General features: G+C 37.9%; 1 protein-coding gene across 1 annotated transcript in view; it reads left to right on the top strand.

Annotated features, from left to right (window-relative positions):
* Positions 1-22,740, top strand: part of LOC150089347 (lon protease homolog, mitochondrial-like) — a 441,356-nt gene that overhangs the window by 174,379 nt on the left and 244,237 nt on the right. Inside the window, exon 9 of the mRNA XM_090368526.1 lies at positions 12,408-12,539. Within this exon, the coding sequence (XP_090224652.1) occupies positions 12,408-12,539 (132 nt within the window). The remainder of the gene's footprint in view (positions 1-12,407; positions 12,540-22,740) is intronic.

Below are 22,740 nucleotides of genomic sequence, written 5' to 3' on the forward strand. Positions count from 1 at the left end.
GTTACTATAGGATGATTATCTTTGTATGTGGTTTGAATATATGTTTTTAACAAACCATGCAGCTATTGGAACCAAACAGTGTTGTCCTTTTCATTCTTTAATACTTTATTTAATAAATCTTTAATAATTTAATAAAAATTACAAAAAATCAAAAAGCACCAGGACCAGGTGAAATTAACATGAAGCTTCTTAAATATGGAGGTTGAAAAGTCACAAATCTGCTAATTCAACTGTTCAACAAGTTATGTGATGGCAATGAAATACCAGATGAGATGACACTCGCGTCAATCTTCAAAAAGGATGACAGAGGAAGATGTTCCAATTATAGAGGAATTTGCATAATGTGAGTCCTATTGCTAAGCTATTTGGAAAAGTGGTAAAATCAAAACTGGAGCAAGAGATTGTAATTTCTGAGGAACGGTGTGGCTTTTTGACTAGATGCTCATGTATAGACCACTTATTTATTGTTAACCAAATTCTGGAAGAATGTCAGGCTGCAAACTAAGATGTGGGTAGACTTAGAAAACGCATATGATAATGTGCCAAGAAATCTTTTGCAGAAAAATGTCAGTAAGCCAGCCATTAATTGATATAATTCGAAGGATCTACATGAACAATACATGCTGTGTTAAAATTGGTTCAGAACTATCAAGAAAATTTAAAACTTCCAAAAGACTACTTCAAGGATGCTGTTTGTCACCTACTTTGTTTAAACTGTACCTGGAAGTTGTTCTAAGATGGTTACAGAAGTGCAGGTCTACTGTTTGCAGACGACCAAATTGTAGTAGCACAGGGTGATGAAGATGCAAATTACAGGCAGTTCTCGCTTTACGAGTTCCCGGGTTTAAGTTCCCCCCTCCCCCAGTATCAAGTATCAACAAAATCAAAAATATGAACATTAATTGCAAAAAATGAATGTTAAACATTCATAAATACCGCATTACAAACCACTTGCATAGCTATACAATACAGTGTACCTCGCTTTACGATATTAATCAGTTCCAGAGACACCATCGTATTGTTAAAATATCGTACTGTGAACCCAATAACGCATTGTTTTGGTAATTCGTTTCAAGATCTCGGAAGTTGAAATTTTCACTGTATAACTGAGCTATTTATCTCTCGAAAATGTCATATTTAAGGTCACAAGCATGACCTTAAATATGACATTTTAAATTGGTTCTCATAATGTTCCATTATGGAACCAATTTTACACGCCTTTGTGATATTTTTGTAGAGCACATTTCTGGAGGTCATGACCATAAAACAATAAAAACAATTTGCACTTTCCAGTTTATTAGGGCTTTTCTGTTACTGCAAGCAATTATCGATCTTCTTGCATTTGCGAAAATACCGAATAGCTGGAATTGTGTGGTTTTTTACGTTATTATGGTAAAATGTGTTTCCCCTTTACTGAAATCTTCAATTGTATAAAAAACAAATAAATTTTCAGAATCTTCTCTTCATTCCTTTTTTTTTTAATCTTTGCAAACTTGTTACTCTACGAGGATCATGTTAGTTGCAATTTGTGCATTCCGTTAAATGTTTATGCGTTCAATCATGAAATTTATAATTAAAAGAGAAAATTATCTTGGAAACAAACGCCTCTTGAAGCATTTCTGAAGAAGCGACTCTTTGTGCAACAAGCCAATGAGTGCCGAGTCAATAATGAGTGATCAACGAGTGTGCATTTAGTCGATGATGATGAAGAATAAACACTAACATTTGTAAGTCGTAAATAATTTCTCTATTATTATAATTTGCTTGATTTTGCAGGCTACATTTTCATTTCTTTCGATAAATCAATCATTGTTTAAATATAAACTAATTAGCTAATTAATTTCATAGTTCAGAACGTAACCCCTATTTTTAACCTTATGTCTATGGGAAATAATTCCCACTTTACGAGTTTTTGCTTTACCAGCGCACTCTAGAAACGAATTAACTCGAAGTCGAGAACTACCTGTACATGGGCAGAAAGTTACTAAAAGAATATAAAACATGGGGACTGACAGTTAATTTTAATAAGACAGAGTACATGAATCGCAGTTGAAGATGTCCTGGATTTAGATGTAATATAGGTGAAAACTGTACAGCAATTTAAATACTTGCGTGCAATTATTCTGGGTGACGGATCAACTGCACAGGAAATTGAGGACTGGGTGAAAGACCAGGTAGAAAGGTCATAGGAATGCTCACATCTGTGCTGTGGAAAAAAAAATATCATTAATAAAACTAAACATCAAATATATAGTGTAATGTTACAAAGTATTTTATTATATGGATGTGAGACTTGGACCTTAAATGAAAGACAAAAAAATAAACTAATGGCTGTTGAGATAGATTTTTGGAAAAGTTCAGCAGGAAAGTGTAGGACTGAAAAAGTTAAAAATGACATGATAAGGAATACAATGGATGTCCAAAAATCCATCATTAATAAAAATAGAGGAAAAAATATTGAAGTGGTTTGGTCATGTAAAGAGAATGGAAGACAAAGACTGCCTAGAGGAGCTGGAGAAGAAAAAAAGAGGGGGAAAACCAAGATGGACGTGGAAGGTGTGAGAATGGCTATGAATAGAAGAGGACTAGTGGGCGGAGATTATGAAGATGGAAAAGAGTGGAAAAAAAGAATAAAGGAATGACTTTGATGTAAGGTTGAGATAATGGGTGTGATAATGGTTGTTTGTTATTTGGTTTTTAGGAGCATTAGCAACTAAGGCCATATTAGCATTAGCATTAGTAGAGGCATATGATGCAAGAAAGCAAGCTTATTCAGCATCAGCCAAAAAAAAAAAAAAAAAAAAAACACACACACACCACTCTCATTTCACCCCTCCGTTCGTTCGAAATACCTGTCCAGTTGAGCTTTAAATTTGTTTAGGCTATCAACTTCAACAACAAGTGATGGAAGTCGGTTCCACCAACCAACCACCCGCTGGCCAAAGGCAAATTTCCGCACATCTATCCGACATCCGTCCTTCCTCAATTTGAATTGCTCTGGGGATATGCAGTGGTCATTCCCCTGACCTTTCCGCATCTTCCGTATTTGGTGGTCATGGGCTCGAACCCCAGTCTAATCAAGAAGTGTGTGCTACGCACTGCTGCTCCTGCCCACCTGGCTACAGAGCAATAAATGCCTGTGATAATGGAATAAATCGTAAGAAGAATTTCATAAAGTTTTTTTTCAAACTAATGTGTTCTCAATAAACAGTAAAAGAAATCTATTTTGTAATGGATATATATATATTATATGAGTTATATAGTATGTTGATAATAATTAATATACTGAATTTATGGGCTAGTGCCATTGCAGTGGCAATAGACACAATACCTCCATAACATAATATATATACAGTATTATTTGGTTTTAACTTTCTATCCTTCGTTCTCTGATGACTCAATGATGATCAGTGTGTACAATGCATTATATAAATCAGAAATTTCTTAATTTCTATTATATTTTATATAATTCAAAATTCTGTTATTTGATATATAACCTCAAAATTAATTTTGACATAGTGCGTACTGATCATTACAGAAACAGAACTCCTTATCGTTGTTATTCCTTTCAATTTGGGTGGCTGACCCCGGAAGAAGTCACCCAAATTTTAGGTATATACTGATAAGTTTTTGTATATTATCCTTTGTGTATATGTAGCATACGATAATGGAACCATTAGGTGGTGGGGATCACGGTGTACTGATGTGGGATTTACTTAAAGATACACTGCAACCAGATCACCTTGCACGTGTCTAGGCTCCAGATGCTGCAGTTTGTAAAACTGAAGCCTTTCTTGGTAAGAGCACCCCTTTGTTCTGCTCACTAATCTCGTTGCCTTTCTCTCCATTTATTCTTGCAGCTCCACACCCTTCATAAAATGAGGCTGCCAGACCTGTAAGCATTACTCAAGATATGGCCTGACTATTGCCTTATACAATGTAACAGAACCAGTACTAAACATAAAGAAACAATCAAGATGTGGGAGCGGAGAAAAATAAGGATGTTGCATGGTGTTAAGAATAAGAGTGTTGCAGAAGGAATACAGTAATTTAGAATACATTAAAGGTCAATATACATTAAATTTCAAGCCAATTAAGAAAAAATTTAGACCACCACCACCCCTGAAATAATGCTGAAGCCAAATTAAAATAGCAGTTTCTAACCTAAATTATTTTTCATTAGCGGTGAGCATTATGAGTGCTCTTAGCTGCTATGTTTTCTTTTTTCACTGCATAATGGTAGATCTACTGCACTGAAGTACCATTAGTTTTTTGTCAGTTATGTTGTATACTGTTAAACATTTGAAATGCAGTGATTCTTTAAGCAATGATATCTTGTGGCCTTCCAATGAGATAAGCTCAATGATCACTGTTTTATTTTTATTTCACATATTGCTCACGTTGTTGTGGGTAGTTTTTAATAATGTTAATGTGATATTTCAATATTCTGCTTCACCATGATTCAAAGGGACGTCTGTCAAAATTATGAATAACAATAAACCCTGTTGGCTGCAGGACAGATGTGCTGAAGTTTACCTTCAGCCGGCAGGTGGTTGATTGTTGGAACTATCCTGATGGTAGTTACATCTTTAAGTAAAAAAGAAGTAAAGGGAAGGATTTTTGTTTTCATAAAAGGTGACTACAGTGAGATCAACTGATGATGTTAGTGTTAGTAGCAGCAGCAAATTCTAAATGGGAAGCATTCAAGGAAGTAATCATGGAAGCTACTAGCCTTTTCATACCGATTTAAGAAATACTATTCAATGTTTAGGCCTAAATGGAGGTCAGATGAACTAATGAGATTGGTGGCAGAGAAAAAAAATGCATGGGATACATATAAATTATCAAGAGACACAGAAGCCTATGATAGATAAAAGCTAATGTGTAATCGAATCACAAAAGGGAGTTAGGCAAGCGAAGACAGATTTCAAGAAACCTTTGGCAAAGGATGCTAAGAAAAACAGCAAGGACTTCTTTAGTTATATAAACTCTAGAAGGAAGGGGATGAATCAGATTCGTCCACTTGATATCAATGGTTCGACTGTTGATGATCCTGCACTTATCGCTGACAATCTGAATGAGTATTTTGCATCTACATTAACACATGAGGTGTTATTAAGGGAAGAAAATGCCAGAAGTTTATCAAACTGTAACAGGGTGCTTAATGATTTTGTAATAACTGAGAGCAAAGTGGAGGAGAAATTGTTGAAGTTAAACGTAAGAAAGGCACCCAAGGTGAATGGAATATATCCAGTTATATTAAAGGAGGCAGCAAAGGAAATAAGCAAACCCTTAGCTATAATTATGAAAGCATCCTTGTACTCAGAGGAATTCCCCACAGACTGGAGATGTGCCAATGTATCCCCAATTCACAAAGGAGGATCAAAAGGTGACATGAGTAATTACAGACCTGTTAGTTTAACTTCTGTTCCGTGGAAAATAATGGAGCCACTGGTTAAAGAATCATTGCAGGATCTAGACAAGACTGCTGTAATAATTCAGGCACAGCATGGGTTTGTTAAGGGAAAGTCTTGTCTGACAAATTTGATTGGATACTATGATATGGTTACAAAGGAACTGGATGCAAAAAATAATTTTGATATCATATACTTGGATTTCAGGAAAGCTTTTGACACTGTTGCACGTGGAAGGCTACTGTACAAATTGGAACAGTATGGTATTAAAGGTAGGTTGCTACAATGGATAAAAGGGTATTTTAGTGGGAAAAGACAGAGAATAGTAATCACTGGACACTGCTCTTCGTGGGTTAATGTTATTAGTACAGTCCCCCAGGGTTCGGTGGTGGGTCCACTGTTGTTTTGTATATTTATTGGTGATATTGATGAAGTTTATCAGGCTTAATGTTAAAGTTTGGAGATGATACAGAGGTTGGCAGGATTGGTAATGGCAGTGTGCTACTGCAACAGCATCTAGAAAATCTAGGCAGATGGGCTGAGAATTGGCAACTGAAGTTTAAAATTGACAAATGCAAAGTTACTGCATGTGGGTAGAAGTAACTCCAGAGAAATGTACCACCTGCATTGTGTTACACTTAGGGTGGTAGAGAATGAAAAAGACCTGGGTGTAATTGTGCAGTCAGATATGAAATTTTCTGAGCCGTGCAGACACTCTTCCAGTGCAGGTCATGGGGGGTATTATCAATGATATACAGGAATTTTGCTAGTAGGGAAAATTACGTGATTATCCCATTGTATTATAAGGCAGTGGTCAGGTCACACCTTGAGTACTGCGTACAGGTTGGGGACTTCATTTTAGGGAGGATGTAGAGTTTCTTGAGCAAATACAGGGAAGGGCAAGAAAGATTGGTGAGGGGATCAAAAGGGTAGTCTTACCAAGAAAGGCTTCAGTTCTGCAAATTGCAGCATCTGGAGACTAGGCGCCTGCGAGGTGATCTAATTGAGTTATATAAGGCCTTGAGTGGATCGAGCAGGCTCGATTTAGATGGGATTCTTCCTCTTGCTCAGATTACGAACCTGAGGGGCCATAAATTCAAATTTAGGAAAAGACAGTTATGGAATAGATATGCGAAAATTTGCCTTTAGCCAGTGGGTAGTTGATTGCTAGAACAAACTTCCATCCATCATTGTGGAAGTTGATAGCTTAAATAAATTCAGAGGAACTGAACAAATGTTTAGAGTGAATGGATGTGTGAAATGGTTTTTTTTTTTTTTGCTGATTCTACATAAACTTGCTTTCTTACATCGCATGCCTTTATTACTGCTACTACTACTTCACCTATGCATTCTCTTTAGATTTATCTAGTTTTGTCTTTTACGATAACTTCCCCATAAACTAATATATATATATATATATATATATATATATATATATATATATATATATACACACACACACACACACATACAGGGTGTCTGGGTTAGAGGTATCCAAAAATGCACACACATCTCAGCATCTGTAAAGTGTATTAAAATATTTTTTTGTTATTATACAGAGTAACACACCAAGTTTTTATGAAGGTTAGTAAAGTTCAATGTGGGCACTTTTTGTAGTTCGACAGATATCAAAACAATACTCGAGCTCTTGCCAATTGTTTTCAAGAATCTGAGGCATTATTAGAGCAACTGCTTGAACAATACAGTCAGTCCTCATGTAGCATAGCTGTTTACTTCTGTTCCAACAAGCTATTGCCTGCGTGAGATGTCTTTTGAGTAGAGATGCTACATTGGGAGATAGAACCTCGCTCTCTACAGATGTTATTTGGACTGCTCTCAATCTGAGTTTAATGGGGCTATGATCATGTTCAATTACACTGTATCTCCAAATACAGGGCACAGCTATGGGTGCCCCTGTTAGTCCTGTCGTGGCCAATATCGCCATGGAGGAACTCGAGAGTCAGATTTTCTTGAATTTACCTATCCCCATCACTCTCTGGTGTTGTTATGTTGACGATATTTTTTGCAATTGTACACCTGGGATCAGAATCTGGGCTGCTGCAATATCTCTATTTCCTGTCGCCCATCATTCAGTTTACGATTGTACTAGAGGTTGGTAATACTCTTCCTTTTTTGGATGTGTTAGTCCAACACGTGGATTTACATTTAGTAACTTCCATTTTTAGGAATCCAAATGTTCACAGGCCAATTTACCAATTATGACTCTGTACACGCTCCTGGTCATTTACGTAACACTGCTCGTACTTTATTCTCCCGCGCTTGGATACACTCTAGTTCGACTGGTGACAGGCAAATGGAGATTTCTAAAATTAGGGCAGAGCTTTCAAATTGCAGCTATTTACCTCATGTTCTAGATAGATGTTGAGCTTCAGGATCACGAATTTGTTATGAAATCTAACCCGCCTCACGTCAATCAATTTATCTCTACCACCTACATCCCCTGTTATCCGAGCGTATCGGAACGTCTTGTTAGGATTTTGCGTCTCCATCATATACAATGTGTGCAACTTCCGGGGAAGAAATTGCAATCTATTATTTCTAAGGTAAAAACACCTGTTCCTCCTTTCCTACGGAGTGGTTCCGTATACCATATTACATGTCCAAATTGTGGTGGGGGGGGTGTTATGTAGGTGAGTCTGGTAGAAGATTGAAAGATCGGGTTTCTGAGCATGAGGTGGCTCTATGAACGGCTAATTTTGAACACTCCGCAATCGCCGAGCATTATTGGGTTGAGCAGCACAATCTTGATCCCCAACGGGATGTTGAAATCTTTGACTGTTCGCGTGATTATTGCCAGCGCTCATGGCTTGAAGCACTGCACATAGCCACCAATAATAATAATAATACTATGAATCGCACGAGGGGAGTACACTTACACCCTATTATAGAACGTACTGTATTGCAGTGTGATGAGCACTGGCAATCATCACGTGTACATAACTCTGCTCTACCAACACAAGACTTGTAGGTGCCTCCATAGCCAGGTGGGAAGGAGCAGCAGTGCGTAGCACACGCTTCTTGATTAGACCGGGGTTCGAGCCCGTCACTGCCTATCCCGGAGCAATATGGCCTTGGTTGCCAATGCTCCTAAAAACCAAATAACAAACAAACAAACAAACAAGGCTTGTGATACATGATCATGCCCAGCTGACTTTTGCTATAGTAACCATCAACATAAACTGAAGTAAACCATTCACAGACTAGCTGATGAAGAGGCACTTCGCTTCAAAAGCTACTTAATCATTTTCCAGTGGGTGCCCCTTTCTCTCATCTCCTTTACTATTGCTATACCCATCCCCCACCAATCCGCATACTTCTCCAACTATCATTCCCTACCTTTCATGTTTTAATCTCACAGAATTGTAATGACTAGACTGCAGAACCTGGCATGCCTCCACGTGGTTAAGGACAGGAGTTAGAGGCGATCGACTGGGCATTTGTCATCCCCTGGCTACTAAATGCCAGCCCACAACATAACAATACGCTACACTGACACACCATACATTACACTCACACAGCCGACACATGGCTTATGCCAATATAAAGGACCAGTGGCAAATGACTCGACTGTTGATGATCCTGCTCAGATAGCAAACAAACTGAATGAGTATTTTGCATCTACATTCACACATGAGGACTTATTAAGGTTTTAAAATGGCAGTAAGGTTATCAAATTGTAGCAGGGTGCTTAATGATTTCGTAATAACTAAGAGCAAAGTGGAGAAATTGTTGAAGTTAAACATAAGAAAGGCACCTGGGGTGGATGGGATCTATCCAGTTATATTAAATGAGATGGCAAAGCAACTAAGCAAACCCTTAGCCAAAATTATGAGAGCATCCTTGGACTCAGAGGAGGTCCCCCACGGACTGGAGATGTGCAAATGTATCCCCAATTCACAAAGGAGGATTGAAGGGTGACACGAGTAATTACAGACCAGTTAGTTTAACTTCTGTTTCGGGTAAAATAATGGAGTCACTGGTTAAAGATGCATTGCAGGATCATCTAGACAAGACTGCAGCAATAATTCAGACACAGCATGGGTTTTTTTAAGGGAAAGTCTTGTCTGACAAATTTCATAGGATATTATGATGTGGTTACAAAGGAACTGGATGCAAAAAATAATTTTGATATATATTTGGATTTCAGGAAAGCTTTTGACATTGTTGCGCATGGAAGACTATTGTACAAATTGGAGCAGATTAGTATTAAGGCTAAGTTGCTACAATGGATAAAAGGATGGTTGAGTGGGAAAAAACAGAGGGTGGTAATCAATGGGTGCTGCTCTTCGTGGACTAATGTTATTAGTGGAGTCCCACAGGGTTTGGTGTTGGGTCCACTGTTGTTTTGTATATTTATCAATGATATTGATGAAGGTATATCAGGCTTAGTGTCGAAGTTTGCAGATGATACAAAGGTTGGCAGGGTTGTTAATGACAGTGTGCTACTGCAACAGGATCTAGATAATTTGGGCAGATCGGCTAAGAAGTGGCAACTGAAGTTTAACCTTGATAAATGCAGAGTACTGCATATGGGTAGAAGTAACCCCAGAGAAACGTACCAGCTGTGTGATACTACACTTAAGGTGGTAGAAAATGAAAAAGACCTGGGAGTAATTGTGCAGTCAGATATGAAGTTTTCTGAGCAATGCAGACAGGGCAGGTCATGGGGTTTAGTCAATGATATATAGGAATTTTGCTAGCAGGGAAAAGGAGGTGATTGTCCCTCTGTATAAGGCAATGGTCAGGCCACATCTTGAGTACTGCGTATAGGTCTAGAGGCCTCATTTTAGGAAGGATGTAGATTTGCTTGAGTATGTAAAGAGAAGGGCAACAGGATTGGTATGGGGAATGAAGTAATCCTCTTACCAAGAGAGGCTTAAGTTCTGCAAATTGCAGTGGTGGAGATTAGGCACCTGTGCAGTGATCTGATTGAGGTGTATAAGGCCTTGAATGGGTTGAGCACGCTGAATTGTGATGGGATCCTTCCACTTGTTCAGATTACGAACCTAAGGGGGCATAAATTCAAATTAAGAAAAGCCAGATGTAGAATAGATGTGCGGAAATTTTCCTTTAGCCAGCAGGTGGTTAATTGCTGGAACAAACTTCCATCTGTCGTTGTGGAAGTTGATAGCTTAAATAAATTTAAGGAGGAAGTGGACAGGCATTTGCAGGGAATGGTGTGTTTTTTTTTTTTTGGCTGATTCTGCATAAGCTCATACACTTGCTTTCTTGCATCACATGCCACTACTACTATCAATGTCTGGGCAAAATTCGGACTTTAAAATTTAACCCTGACTTGTGACTTTTTTTCAACATTGACCTGTACTAGTTGAGTAATGCTGGATCTCCTAATCTTAAGTCATTAGTGCCACTATGTACAACAGTATCATCCTTTTTGCCCTTAAAAGATATCTGTTCTACAACGTCATCAGCTTTTGGCCCTGGCAGACATACCCTGGTTCCATTCCATGTTGTCCTTTTTGCACAATATATTTTCCGTCTCCCTGACAATAGTCACCGACAATAACTGGCTCCTATGCGACCAATGGATTCTGCCCTAAAGGTTGCCATTGTGTTGCCTGATGATCAAGTGCAAGCTCAGGCATTGATGTGGGCAGCTGAGAGCTTTATGGGACCCCTAATTTAAGTTTTTTGAGGGCATCTATCTAGTTCTTCAAGCCCTCATAAAGGCCTGTAACAATGCTGAGGTGTCACCTAGCTTCTTCACACTGCTTACATTGAGCACACACAGTCATCCCCCCCCCCGGCAACATCATGTCCCATCCCAGAAAGGTCGACAAGCATTTCACATGTTGAACATTTCTTTAGGTTGTGTTGCATTGTAGAATCGCCCTCTTTTGGTTCTACCCTGAGCCACACCACTCCTGCTACTTTGTGTACATTGCTTTGCTGCTCTAGTCTGGGGCATGATTTCCATATAAATACAATTTAATTAGCAACAAAAATTAATAAGGTTAATAAATTTAATTGATTAATTTACTATACTATACTAAGCTAATGCAGTAGTGCATATTCCACTATCTAGTTTTACGTTATACCTTAGTTATCAAATTCGAGATATATATTATCAAGTTACACTATACTGTAACTATGACAATGCTAAATTACTTATATCCTGATTACACCATGATATTCCAGCCAAAACACTAATACGATAGCAGTAAGAGTAGCGAGTTGTAACTTAAAAAATCACTAGCTAAATTTTTAAAAATATGCTAATAAATGCTACTAAAAATATTTAATCTATTTGTAAAACTCAAATTAATATGTTAACTAATAAAAAAAAAAAAAAAAAAATACAACAGATGTATGCCCAAAAGGTGATTAAACCGTTCAGAATATTTGTTTATTACAATTTAAACCCAACTATTCTTCTGAGCTACTGGTTATGCTTCCATATTCCCACTAAAAACACTGCTGTGATAGTGTTTTTAATGAAACACTATCATAGCATTAAATTAAAAAAATAAGCTAACGAATGCCACTAAGCCTATTTAATCTATTTGTAAAACTCAAATTAATACACTAACTAATCAAAAATACAATAAAATTTCAATGAAAACTTATCAGCTTGCAGCAGCTACAGAAGTCTACATCTTCACCAAGCAACACCTGTCTGCCTTTTTAGTTTAGAGAACATAAGTATAGATTTTTATGAAGTGGTTTATAAAGTGGTCTATAAATCTTTATAATTAATTGATAAGGAGATGCCGTATTAATGTTTCACTTCTGTTAATCACAGAAAAAGAAAAGTTCAAATGCACCTGAAATGTAGCAAATTGTGTACGTTAATTAATTTAAGTTTTCTTTTACTCATGAAAAAAATGTTTTAAATGATCTAATTCATAGGATTTGGTTATCGAAAATAAACCTTTTCAATGTGTTTTATTTTTGCATTTGACGGATAATTTTACATATATATTTTATGTTGGAATTTTAAATTTGTTTAAGGTTGAAGAGAAAGTTAAAACCACTCATAGGCGGTATATGCTTCAAGAGCAGCTTAAAGTTATTAAAAAAGAATTGGGCCTTGAAAAGGATGATAAAGATGCAATAGAAGAAAAATTAAGGGATAGGCTAAAGGTATGATTGTGATTTTATTTTCCCATAAATGTTATTTTATTATTTATTTTAAATAACCCTCATTTGATGTGTAAAAAAGCAGATGAATCTTTTTAAAGCTTTAAAAAAAAAACTAAATTAAAACTATTCCGATATAATTTTTATTATGAATGAATGTATTTCGATTTCTAAAAGGAAGTGAATTTTATAATTAAGCATCTCCATGATGTGGAGATACTTAGTTATAAAATTGGGCCAGATTTACATGGACCTGGATTTGAACCTTCTCACACACTGTAGAAGTTTTGTGGACTTTTATTCACGCACCTTGGCTAGTTAGCTAGTCTTGGGCCAGATTTACATCCTTCCATCCTTCAAAGTATGTACACTGTCCATAGACTACATACACTTTATAGCATGATTATTGCTGTTTCCTATGGCCTGTGCTGCCTTATCCTAAACTGACTCACCTTTTTTTACTTTACCTTTGCCATGTTATATGAAATTTAGAGGTTCCTCATATAGAAGAGTATCCTTACTAGGGTTAGATTGTGATGTTAATCTGTGCACACAATGCCCTGATTGATAATAACTGGAGGTTTGTGATTTTTTTTTTTTTTTTTTTTTTATGTTGAATAGAAATTTGTAGCACTAAATTTCTTAATGATTAGTTATGAATGCCCACACTGTTTGGTTAATTAAAAGAGCATTGTAATCTCTAACATGTATTACAGTAATCAAATTTTTTGGAAATATTAATTTTTTTACTACTTTATAGCATTAGTATTAGCAGTAGTGTAGCCCCTGTTTTGGGCTCGGAGGCAAAGAACATGTTCGGGCCCCTACTTAATTAATGAAAGTTGCAAAAAGAGGAGACAGCCAAATACGCCGGGCCCCCTAAAGGATCCGGGGCCAGAGGCAATTGCATTGCCTGCCTACATGGTAGCTATGCCACTGAGTATTAGCCATATAATGCAAGAAAACCAGTCTTTTGCTGCACCAGATAAAAAAAATAATAAAAAATAAAAAAATAGATTAAAAAAAGATACAAATTATATACTTCCCTCCTAGCATTGGTAACTATCCAGTTAACCTTTGAATTTCTTCAAACTGTGAGCCTCAACTACCTGTGGAGGCAACTTGTTCCATTAATCAATGACTCGCTGGCTATAAGAAAACTTCCTACAATCCAGTCTAACCCAATGCTCTGATTGATAATAGCTGAAGGTTTCTGATTTTTTTTTTTTTTTTTTTTTTATATGGTGAATAGAAACTTGTACCACTAAATTTCTTAATGATTAGTTATGAATGCCCACACTGTTTGGTTAGTTGAAAGAGCATTATAATCTCTAACACGTATTACAGCAATCTAATTTTTTGGAAATATTAATTTTTTACTTTTTAGCATTAGTGTAGCTATCCTGTTTCGGGCCCGGAGGCAAAGAACATGTTCGGGGCCCCTACTTAATTAATGAAAGTTGCAAAAGGAAGAGACAGCCAAATATGCTGGGCCCCTAAAGGGTCTGGGCCCGGAGGCAATTGCATTGCCTGCATACATGGTAGCTATGCCACTGAGTATTAGCCATATGGTGCAAGAAAACCACAGGCTTTTGCTGCACCATATAAAAATAAAAAATATTAAAAAAAATAAATAAAAAAAAGATACAAATTATATAATTCCCTCCTACCATCGGTAACTATCCAGTTAACCTTGGAATTTCTTCAGGCTATGAGCCTCAACTACCTGTGGAGGCAACTTGTTCCATTAATCAACGACTCGCTGGCTATAAGAAAACTTCCTACAATCCAGTCTAAACCTAAGATAATATAGGCCTCTATACCCATGATTCATAATTAATGTAAACAATGTAGTGTCACTGAAAAGAGATGAATTAAATAAAACAGGATGAAGTTAAAAGTTAAAAACTCGTTTAATAAACTGAAACAGTTAAAATAGGAATAAAAATTATAAACACAAAAGCTTTCAGCCTGGGGACGCCCTTCTTCAGTTGTGACCCTTTATTGCAAAAGTACAGAATGTCGTGCATGCTGTGGTGGTCATGTGAGGTGAAAACTGCATGCTGTGGGTGCACTGACTGCTACATTGGAGGAACCGGCAGAAGACTCAATAATCTGGTCTCTAAACATGAGAAAGCTATCCGTTCAGTGGACATGGAGCACTCGGCAACGCTGAGCACTTCTGATCTACCCAGCACAACATCAATCCACGCCATGATGTCAAGATTATTAACCGATCCCACCACTCTACCTTTGCCGTGTCTGGTTGGAATCGCATTTTGTGCTGTAGCGATTCCTTTAACCGGAACAGGGGAGGTTGCATCCATCCCATCATTGAGGCAACCATCCTCCTAGCTGACAAACGTTGGCACTCACAGCGTACCCAAGCATTGCAGCTACAACCACAAGCCTTCACTTTCAACAGCTAATTGTTACCTGCACCTGTAGCACGCAGTTTTCACCTCGCATGACCATCACAGCATGCACATGACATTCTGTACTTTTGCAATAGCGGTCACAACTGAAGGACATTCCCCGTCCGAAAGTTTTTTTTGCTTATTACTTTTATTTTTGTTCCTATTTTAACTGATTCAGTTTATTAAATGTGTTTTTAACTTTTAACTTCATCCTGTTTTATTTGTTCTGTTTCTTCCGAACGACACTACATAGTTTACATTAAACTAATCTAAACCTCTTAACCTGTAATTAGAATTTAACTTTAATTTATTAGAATTAAAGAATTAATTCTTTATAATAGTGAAAATTCTGCCATCATTCATTTTATTAACTCCTCTCTAAGGTACCTGGTTGCCAGGCTCACCTTGAAAATCACCCAAATTTGACCCCTTTCAAGAAGCTATCTTTTTCATGTGAGGATTTAGACAAAATATTCTGATTATATCCTTACAATTGCCTTATCAGTGGAATTATGTTGTTCGATGTTGTTCGATAAACCATTAATAGGTTACAATGGGCTTCCTGGACAACTGTTAACACTGCTCAGAAATCTTGGTATCTGCCTGACAAATTCCAATTCTGCATTCCTAGAAACTGATGTGGTGTCACAGATCTTAGGAATGCAGAATTGGAATTTGGGGACTACAATGTATACAGAAAGGATATCCAGGATAGGAAGGGAGGTGGGGTTATTCTGTTAATTAAGATAAAACAAAATCAAAAGAAGTGCATCCAGTTGATATAGATGGACAGTGCACTGTTGAGTCAGTTTGGTGTGACATAAGCACTGCAAAAGTAAGAGTAGGAGTGCATTATAGGAAGGGAGGAGGGGTTATGCTGTTAATTAAGATAAAACAAAATCAAAAGAAGTGCATCCAGTTGATATAGATGAACAGTGCACTGTTGAGTCAGTTTGGTGTGACATAAGCACTTCTAAAGCAAAAATAAGAGTAGGAGTATAGGTCTAATGACTCAAATGAGTACAATGAACAATTGTACAGAGAAATAGAGTGGGCTAGTAAATCAGAATGTCTTATAATGGGGGATTGTAACTTTCCAGATATTGACTGGAACTTGTGGGTTGGTCACTGGCACACTAGTAAGATTTTTTTGGATTTATTGGATGGTTGTTTTCTGCAGCAGCATGTTCGAGAGGCAACCAGAGAGGATAATACTCTTGATCTGGTTATCAGCAGTGATCATTCGTGTATTAAGAATTTGCAGGTAAAGGAACCACTAGGTAGCAGTGATCACAGTGTACTGATGTGGGATTTACTTAAAGATATAATTATGATCAGGGATAAAGGAAAGGGTTTTTGCTTCTGTAAAGGTAACTACAGTGGTCTCAGACAGTTTTTAAATACAGTGGGATCAACTGATGATGTTACCAACAGCAAATTCTAAGTGGGAAGCATTTAGCATTAGCATTAGTAGACGCATTTGATGCAAGAAAGCAAGCTTATGCAGCATCAGCCAAAAAAAAAAAACCCACTTCCACTTCACCCCTCTGTTCGTTCAAAATACCTGTCCAGCTGAGCCTTAAACTTATTTAGGCTATCAACCTCCACCACAAGGAACGGAAGTCTGTTCCACCAACCAGCCACCCGCTGGCTAAAGGCAAATTTCCGCACGTCTATCCTACATCTGTCGTTCCTCAATTTGAATTTATGCCCTTTCAGGTGATTTTTCTGAGCTAGAGGAAGAATCCCATCAGCATTGAGCATGCTTAAACCATTCAAGGCTTTATACACCTCTATCAGATCACCTCGCTGGTGCCTAGTCTCCAGACACTGTAATTTGCAAAACTTAAGCCTTTCTTCGTAAGAGCACCCCTTTGTTCCATTCACTAATCTTGTTGCCCTTCTCTGTACTCGTTCCAGCAGCTCTACATCCTTCTTGAAATGAGGCCTCCAAACCTGTATACAATACTCTAGGTGTGGCCTGACCATTGCCTTATACAATGGAATAATCACCTCCTTATCCCTGCTGGAAAAATTCCTGTATATCATTGACAATACTCCATGAGCTACTCTTGCAGCCCGTCTGCACTGCTCAGAGAACTTCATATCTGACTGCACAACCACCCCCAAGTCCCTTTCATTCTCTACCACTGTCAGTGTACTACCACAAAGTTGATACGTTGCTCTGGGGTTGCTGTTTCCCATGTGTAGTACTTTACATTTGTCAATGTTAAACTTCATTTGCCACCTCTCAGCCCATCTGCTCAACCTTTCCAGATCCTGTTGCAGCAGCATAGTGTCAGTAGTGTCCTTGACAACCCTGCCAACCTTTGTATCGTCTGCAAACTTGGACATTAAGCTTGATATACCATCATCAATATCATTTATAAATACAGAAAACAATAATGGACCCAACACTGAGCCCTGAGGGACTCCACTAATAACATTAGTCCATGATGAGCAGTGTCCATTGATTACCACTCTCGGTCTTCTCCCCCTCAACCACCCCTTTATCCATAGCAGCAATTTGCCTCCAATGTCACACTGCTCCAATTTGTGTAGCAGTCTTCCATGTGCAACAGTATCAAAAGCCTTTCTAAGATCCAAGTATATAATATCAAAGTTATTCCCTGCATCCAGTTCTTTTGTGACTGCACCATAGTATCCAATCAAGTTGGTCAGGCACGACTTACCCTTAACAAAACCATGCTGTGTCTGAGCTATAAGTGAAGTCTTGTCTAAATTATCCTGCAGTGCTTCTTTAACCAGTGCCTCCATTAATTTTCCTGGAACAGAAGTTAAGCTCACAGGTCTATAATTACTTGTGTCAGCCTTTGATCCTCCTTTGTGAATTGGAGTCACATTTGCACATTTCCAGTCTATGGGTACCTCCCCTGAGTCCAAGGAAGCTCTCATAATTATGGCTAAGGGTTTGCTTACTTCCTTTGCTGCCTTCTTTAATATAACTGGATAGATTCCCATCCACCCCGGGTGCCTTTGTGTTTATCTTCAACAGTTTCTCCTCCACTTTACTCCCAGTTATTTCAAGATTCTGTAGCTTACTGCTAGAGTTGAATACACCTCTGGCATTCCCCTTGCTGAATAACTCCTCATGTGTGAATGTCGATGCAAAATATTCATTTAGTTTGTTAGCTACCTGAGCAGGATCATCAACAGTTGGCCCATCAATATCAAGTGGACCAATCTGATTCATCCCCTTCCTTCTAGAGTTTGCATAAGTAAAGAACTCTTTGCTGTTTTTCTTTGCATCCCTTGCCAAGGATTTCTCATAATCTGCCTTCGCCTGCCTAACCTCCTTTGTAACTTGGTTGCGTATCAACCTGTATCTATCATAGGCTTCTGTGTCATGTGTTAATTTTTAAGTATCCCATGCATTTTTCTTCTCTGCCATATGCCTCATTAGTTCATCTGACATCCATTTTGGCCTAAACCTTGAACAATATTTCTTAGTTGGTATGTAAAGCCTAGTAGCTTCCAAGATAAGTTCTTTGAATGCTTCCCATTTTGAATTTGCTGTTGGTAACATCATCAGTTGGTCCCACTGTATAGAATTTAAATACTGTCTCAGTCCATCGTAGTCGCCTTTACGGAAGCAATAACCCTTACCTTTACCCCTAATGGTAGTTACCTCTTTGAGTAAATCCCACTTCAGCACACTGTGATCCCTGCCGCCTAGTGGTTCATTTATCTGCAGATTCTTAATGCATGAAGAATCACTGCTGATAATCAAATCAAGAGTATTACTCCCTCTAGTTGCCTCCCGAACATGCTGATGTAGAAAAAATCATCCAATAAATCCACAAAAGCCCTGCTAGTGTGTGAGTAACCAGCCCCCAAATTCCAGTCAACATCTGGGAAATTAAAATCTCCCATTATAAGACTCTGTGATTTACTGGCCCACTCTGTTTCACTGTACAGTTCCTTATTTATACTCATCAGAGTCATTAGGCCTTATAGCACACTCCTACTCTCCATTTTGATCTCCCAATGCTTATGTCACACCAAACTGACTCAACACTGCACTGTCCAGCGATGTTGACTGGCTTCACTTCCTTGGATTTTATGTGTTTCTTAACTAATAGCATAACCCCTCCCCCTTCCTATCCTGTCTATCCTTTCTGTAGACGTTGTACTCCCCAAATTGCAGTTCTGCATCCCTTATATCTGTGTGACGCCACGTCTCTGATATCCCAACAATATCTGCCTTTGATGTTTTGAGCAATACCTCAAATTCATCAAATTTATTTACTAAACTCCTAGCATTGGTGTACACGCAAGTATACCTGCACCTGTTTCTATTCTTAGCTACCTAACACAACCCATGTGTTTACTTGTACCGCAATGGCTCCCAGCAGTCTCTGAAATACCATGCATCTTGTTTTTCAGGCTTCTGTTCATTCTAATAGAAGCAGTGCAAGCATCTCTTTCACCTCTGCCAGCGGCTACTGTCAATCTATTGGTCTGTCTCCCCCCAAGCTAGCAGTTTTCCGACCCACCTAACACTGCCTCGATAGCATCAGCAAATATTCTTGCACCCTTTCTATTTAAGTGTATCCCATCCCTGTAGAAGCAATCTCTCCTATTAAAAAGTACAGTCCAGGCTGAAAAAAAGTCTACCCCTTGAGCCTTGCGCAATCTTTCCAGGGCCGAATTGATCGACAAAGCTCTCATCATATACTCTCTCCTATCGTGTCTGGGCAGAATTGCAGACACTTTCAAATTCAACCCTAATTCTCGGCTTTTGTTCAACAGTGACCTGTACTTGTTAAGTAATTCTGCTGGTCTCCTACTCTTAATATTATTAGTGCCAACGTGTACAACTATATCACCTTTTGTGCCCTTAAAAGATGATATTCGCTCTACAACGTCATCAAACTTTGCCCCTGGCAGACATACCCTGGTCCTGTTCCACCTATCTTTTTTACAAAGCATGTTCCCCGTTTCCCTGACAATAGTCACCAACTACTACTAGTTCCTTCGGGACAAGCGCATTCTGCCTTGGGGGTTGTCTCTGTGTCACGCGATGCCCAAGTGCAAGCTCTGGCGTTGATGTGGGCAGCTGAGAGTTTGATGGGCCCCTCAATTTAGTTTCTTCGAGGGCATCCACCCTGTCCTTCAAGCTCTCATATAGGCCCACAAGAACGCCGAATTGTTGCCTGATATCGATACCCTCCTTGCATCGCGCACACACAAAGACATCCCCCCCCCTTGGCAGTATCATGTCCCGTACCTGATTGCTCTGCAAACATCAAGCAAACAGTGCATTTTATAAGGCTGTGAGTCAGAGGACAACTGCCCCCCTCTGTTCTGCTCTGAGCCACAGCACTTCCATTAGCTTGAGCCTTTTGCTTTGCTGCTCTGGTCTGAGTCATGATTCTATTAATTTATTAATTAATTATAATTAATTATGTTATTAATTATGTTAAATATAATTAATTATATTACGTTTGTAATCTAAGTCGTTATATGTATTTATTTAAACGTACAATTTAACTGCTAACAAAGTTCAACTAACGCTATCTAGTACCGTATATAACTATCGTATCACAAAGGCGGGAAAGTTACGAACGGTAGCGGAGTTGAAAACACGTGGAAACCCTTACCGATACTTTTATGCAATTACAAGGCCGAGTAAAGAATAAATACACCAAATTAATCAGAAAATCACAAAATAATGTTATACTACTAAATTTAAATCAAAAGTTTTAGAAAAACAATAATTTCAAATCAATAAATAAGAAAAATCCACTTAGCGGCTTTGAACATGACCGTCTCCTAGTAGCCTCGTCAGCAGACCAGTGAATTAATCTTTAAATTAAATTAAATTTAAGGAATTAATCGTGGAAGCTACTAAACATTTCATACCCATTAAGAAATACAGGTCGACCATCACTAATTCGGCTACCGGTAATCCAATTTCAGCGCTAATTCGGACATAATTTCCGCGAGCGTAATTTCAAATTTCTCTGTTCTGTGCACTGAATGCAGCTACCGTTTTGGTGGCGTTGGTTGCAGCATCAGCTGTTGGCACGAACTCGTAAACACTGGCAAGCCATTCCCACTTGTTTTTCTGCATTTATTATAACCTGCTTACATTTAGACCCAGCCATGGTTCCAATGCATAAAGGAAGTGCCTCTCATGGCATAAAACGCAAACACCGTACATTGTCCATAACAGATAAAGTTTAACTTCTGAAAAAAACTCGACAGCGGTGTGTCTGTGAGAAGTTTAACTCTGCTTAATTGTAAATTCCAGCAATTTCTCTCATTTCCTTTTATTTTAATAATTTTCTTTTAGCTATTCCTTTTCAGATTTTTTTTTTTTTTTTACAACATGCTTGTACATACTTTCGGTAAAACACAACACAATATGATGGATAATACAGCATGCTAACGAGCTTGTTTTCGATACTGACAAACTTATTGCGACATTTGAGTTTTTATTTTATCGCAATTAGTTTTATTGCAGCGCTCACCGAGCATGCAATAAACTAATCACAATTGACCTTCATATGTATGCTGTAATAGTGTCACACGTATATTGCTGACATGGCTTCTCAAGAAATAAAGTAACCTACTGGGCCACATATATGTGACATAAAAAAAAATAAAAAAAAAACTTTTTTTTAATGAAAAAACGACAACATTGACGTTACAATATTTATTTTAGAATTACTAATCAAATTATTTCCTAAATATTTTTGTCCCCTGAGGAATTTTTTCCTTAACTAGCTTGGCAGTCAACATGTTAAAGGTAGGATCAGGTGGTTAGCTGTTGGGTAAATTGTATGTGCTAAAATAACCACCGATGATCCAGCAAACTCACTAATTCGGCACCACACAGGTCCCAATGTTGCCAGATTAGTGACAGTCAATCTGTATTGTACAAGGTTTAGGCTTAAATGGTTGTCAAATAAACTGAGACTCGTGGCAGAGAAGAAAAATTCATGGGATGCATATAAATTATCAGGCCACACAAAAGCCTATGGCAGATATAAGCTATTCTGTAATCAAGTCACAAAGGACGTTAGGTAGGCGAAGGCAGATTACGAGAAATCTTTGTCAAAAGATGCTAAGAAAAACAGCAACAATTTCATTACTTATATAAACTAAAAGGAAGGAGATGAATCAGAGTAGTCCACTTGATATCGATGATTCAACTGTTGATGATCCTGCTCAGATAGTAAACAAACTGAATGAGTATTTTGCATCTACATTCACACATGAGGAGTTATTAAGGATTGAAAATGTAAGAAGGTTATCAAATTGTAGTAGGATGCTTAATGATTTTGTAATAACTGAGAGCAAAGTGGAGGAGAAATTGTTGAAGTTAAACATAAGAAAGGCACCTCGGGTGCATGGGATCTATCCAGTTATATTAAAGGAGGTGCCAAAGGAAGCAAGCAAATCCTTCGCCATAATTATGAGAGCATCCTTGGACTCAAGGGAGGTCCCCACAGGCTGAAGATGTGCAAATGTATCCTCAGTTCACAAAGGGGGGGATTGAAGGTTAACACAAGTAATTACAGAACAGTTAGTTTAGCTTCTGTTCTGAGTAAAATAATGGAATCACTAGTTAAAGATGCATTGCAGGATCATCTAGACAAGACTGCAACAATAATTCAGACATAGCATGAGTTTGTTAAGGGAAAGTCTTTTCTGACAAATTTGATTGGATATTATGTGGTTACAAAAGAACTGGATGCAAAAAAATTATGTTGTTATCATATGCTTGGATTTCAGGAAAGCTTTTGACTGTTGCGCAT

This window comes from Mastigoproctus giganteus, chromosome 2 (assembly GCF_048544385.1).
Source record: "Mastigoproctus giganteus isolate SK-2022 chromosome 2, ASM4854438v1, whole genome shotgun sequence".
In the NCBI taxonomy this organism is placed as follows: Eukaryota; Metazoa; Arthropoda; class Arachnida; order Uropygi; family Thelyphonidae; genus Mastigoproctus; species Mastigoproctus giganteus.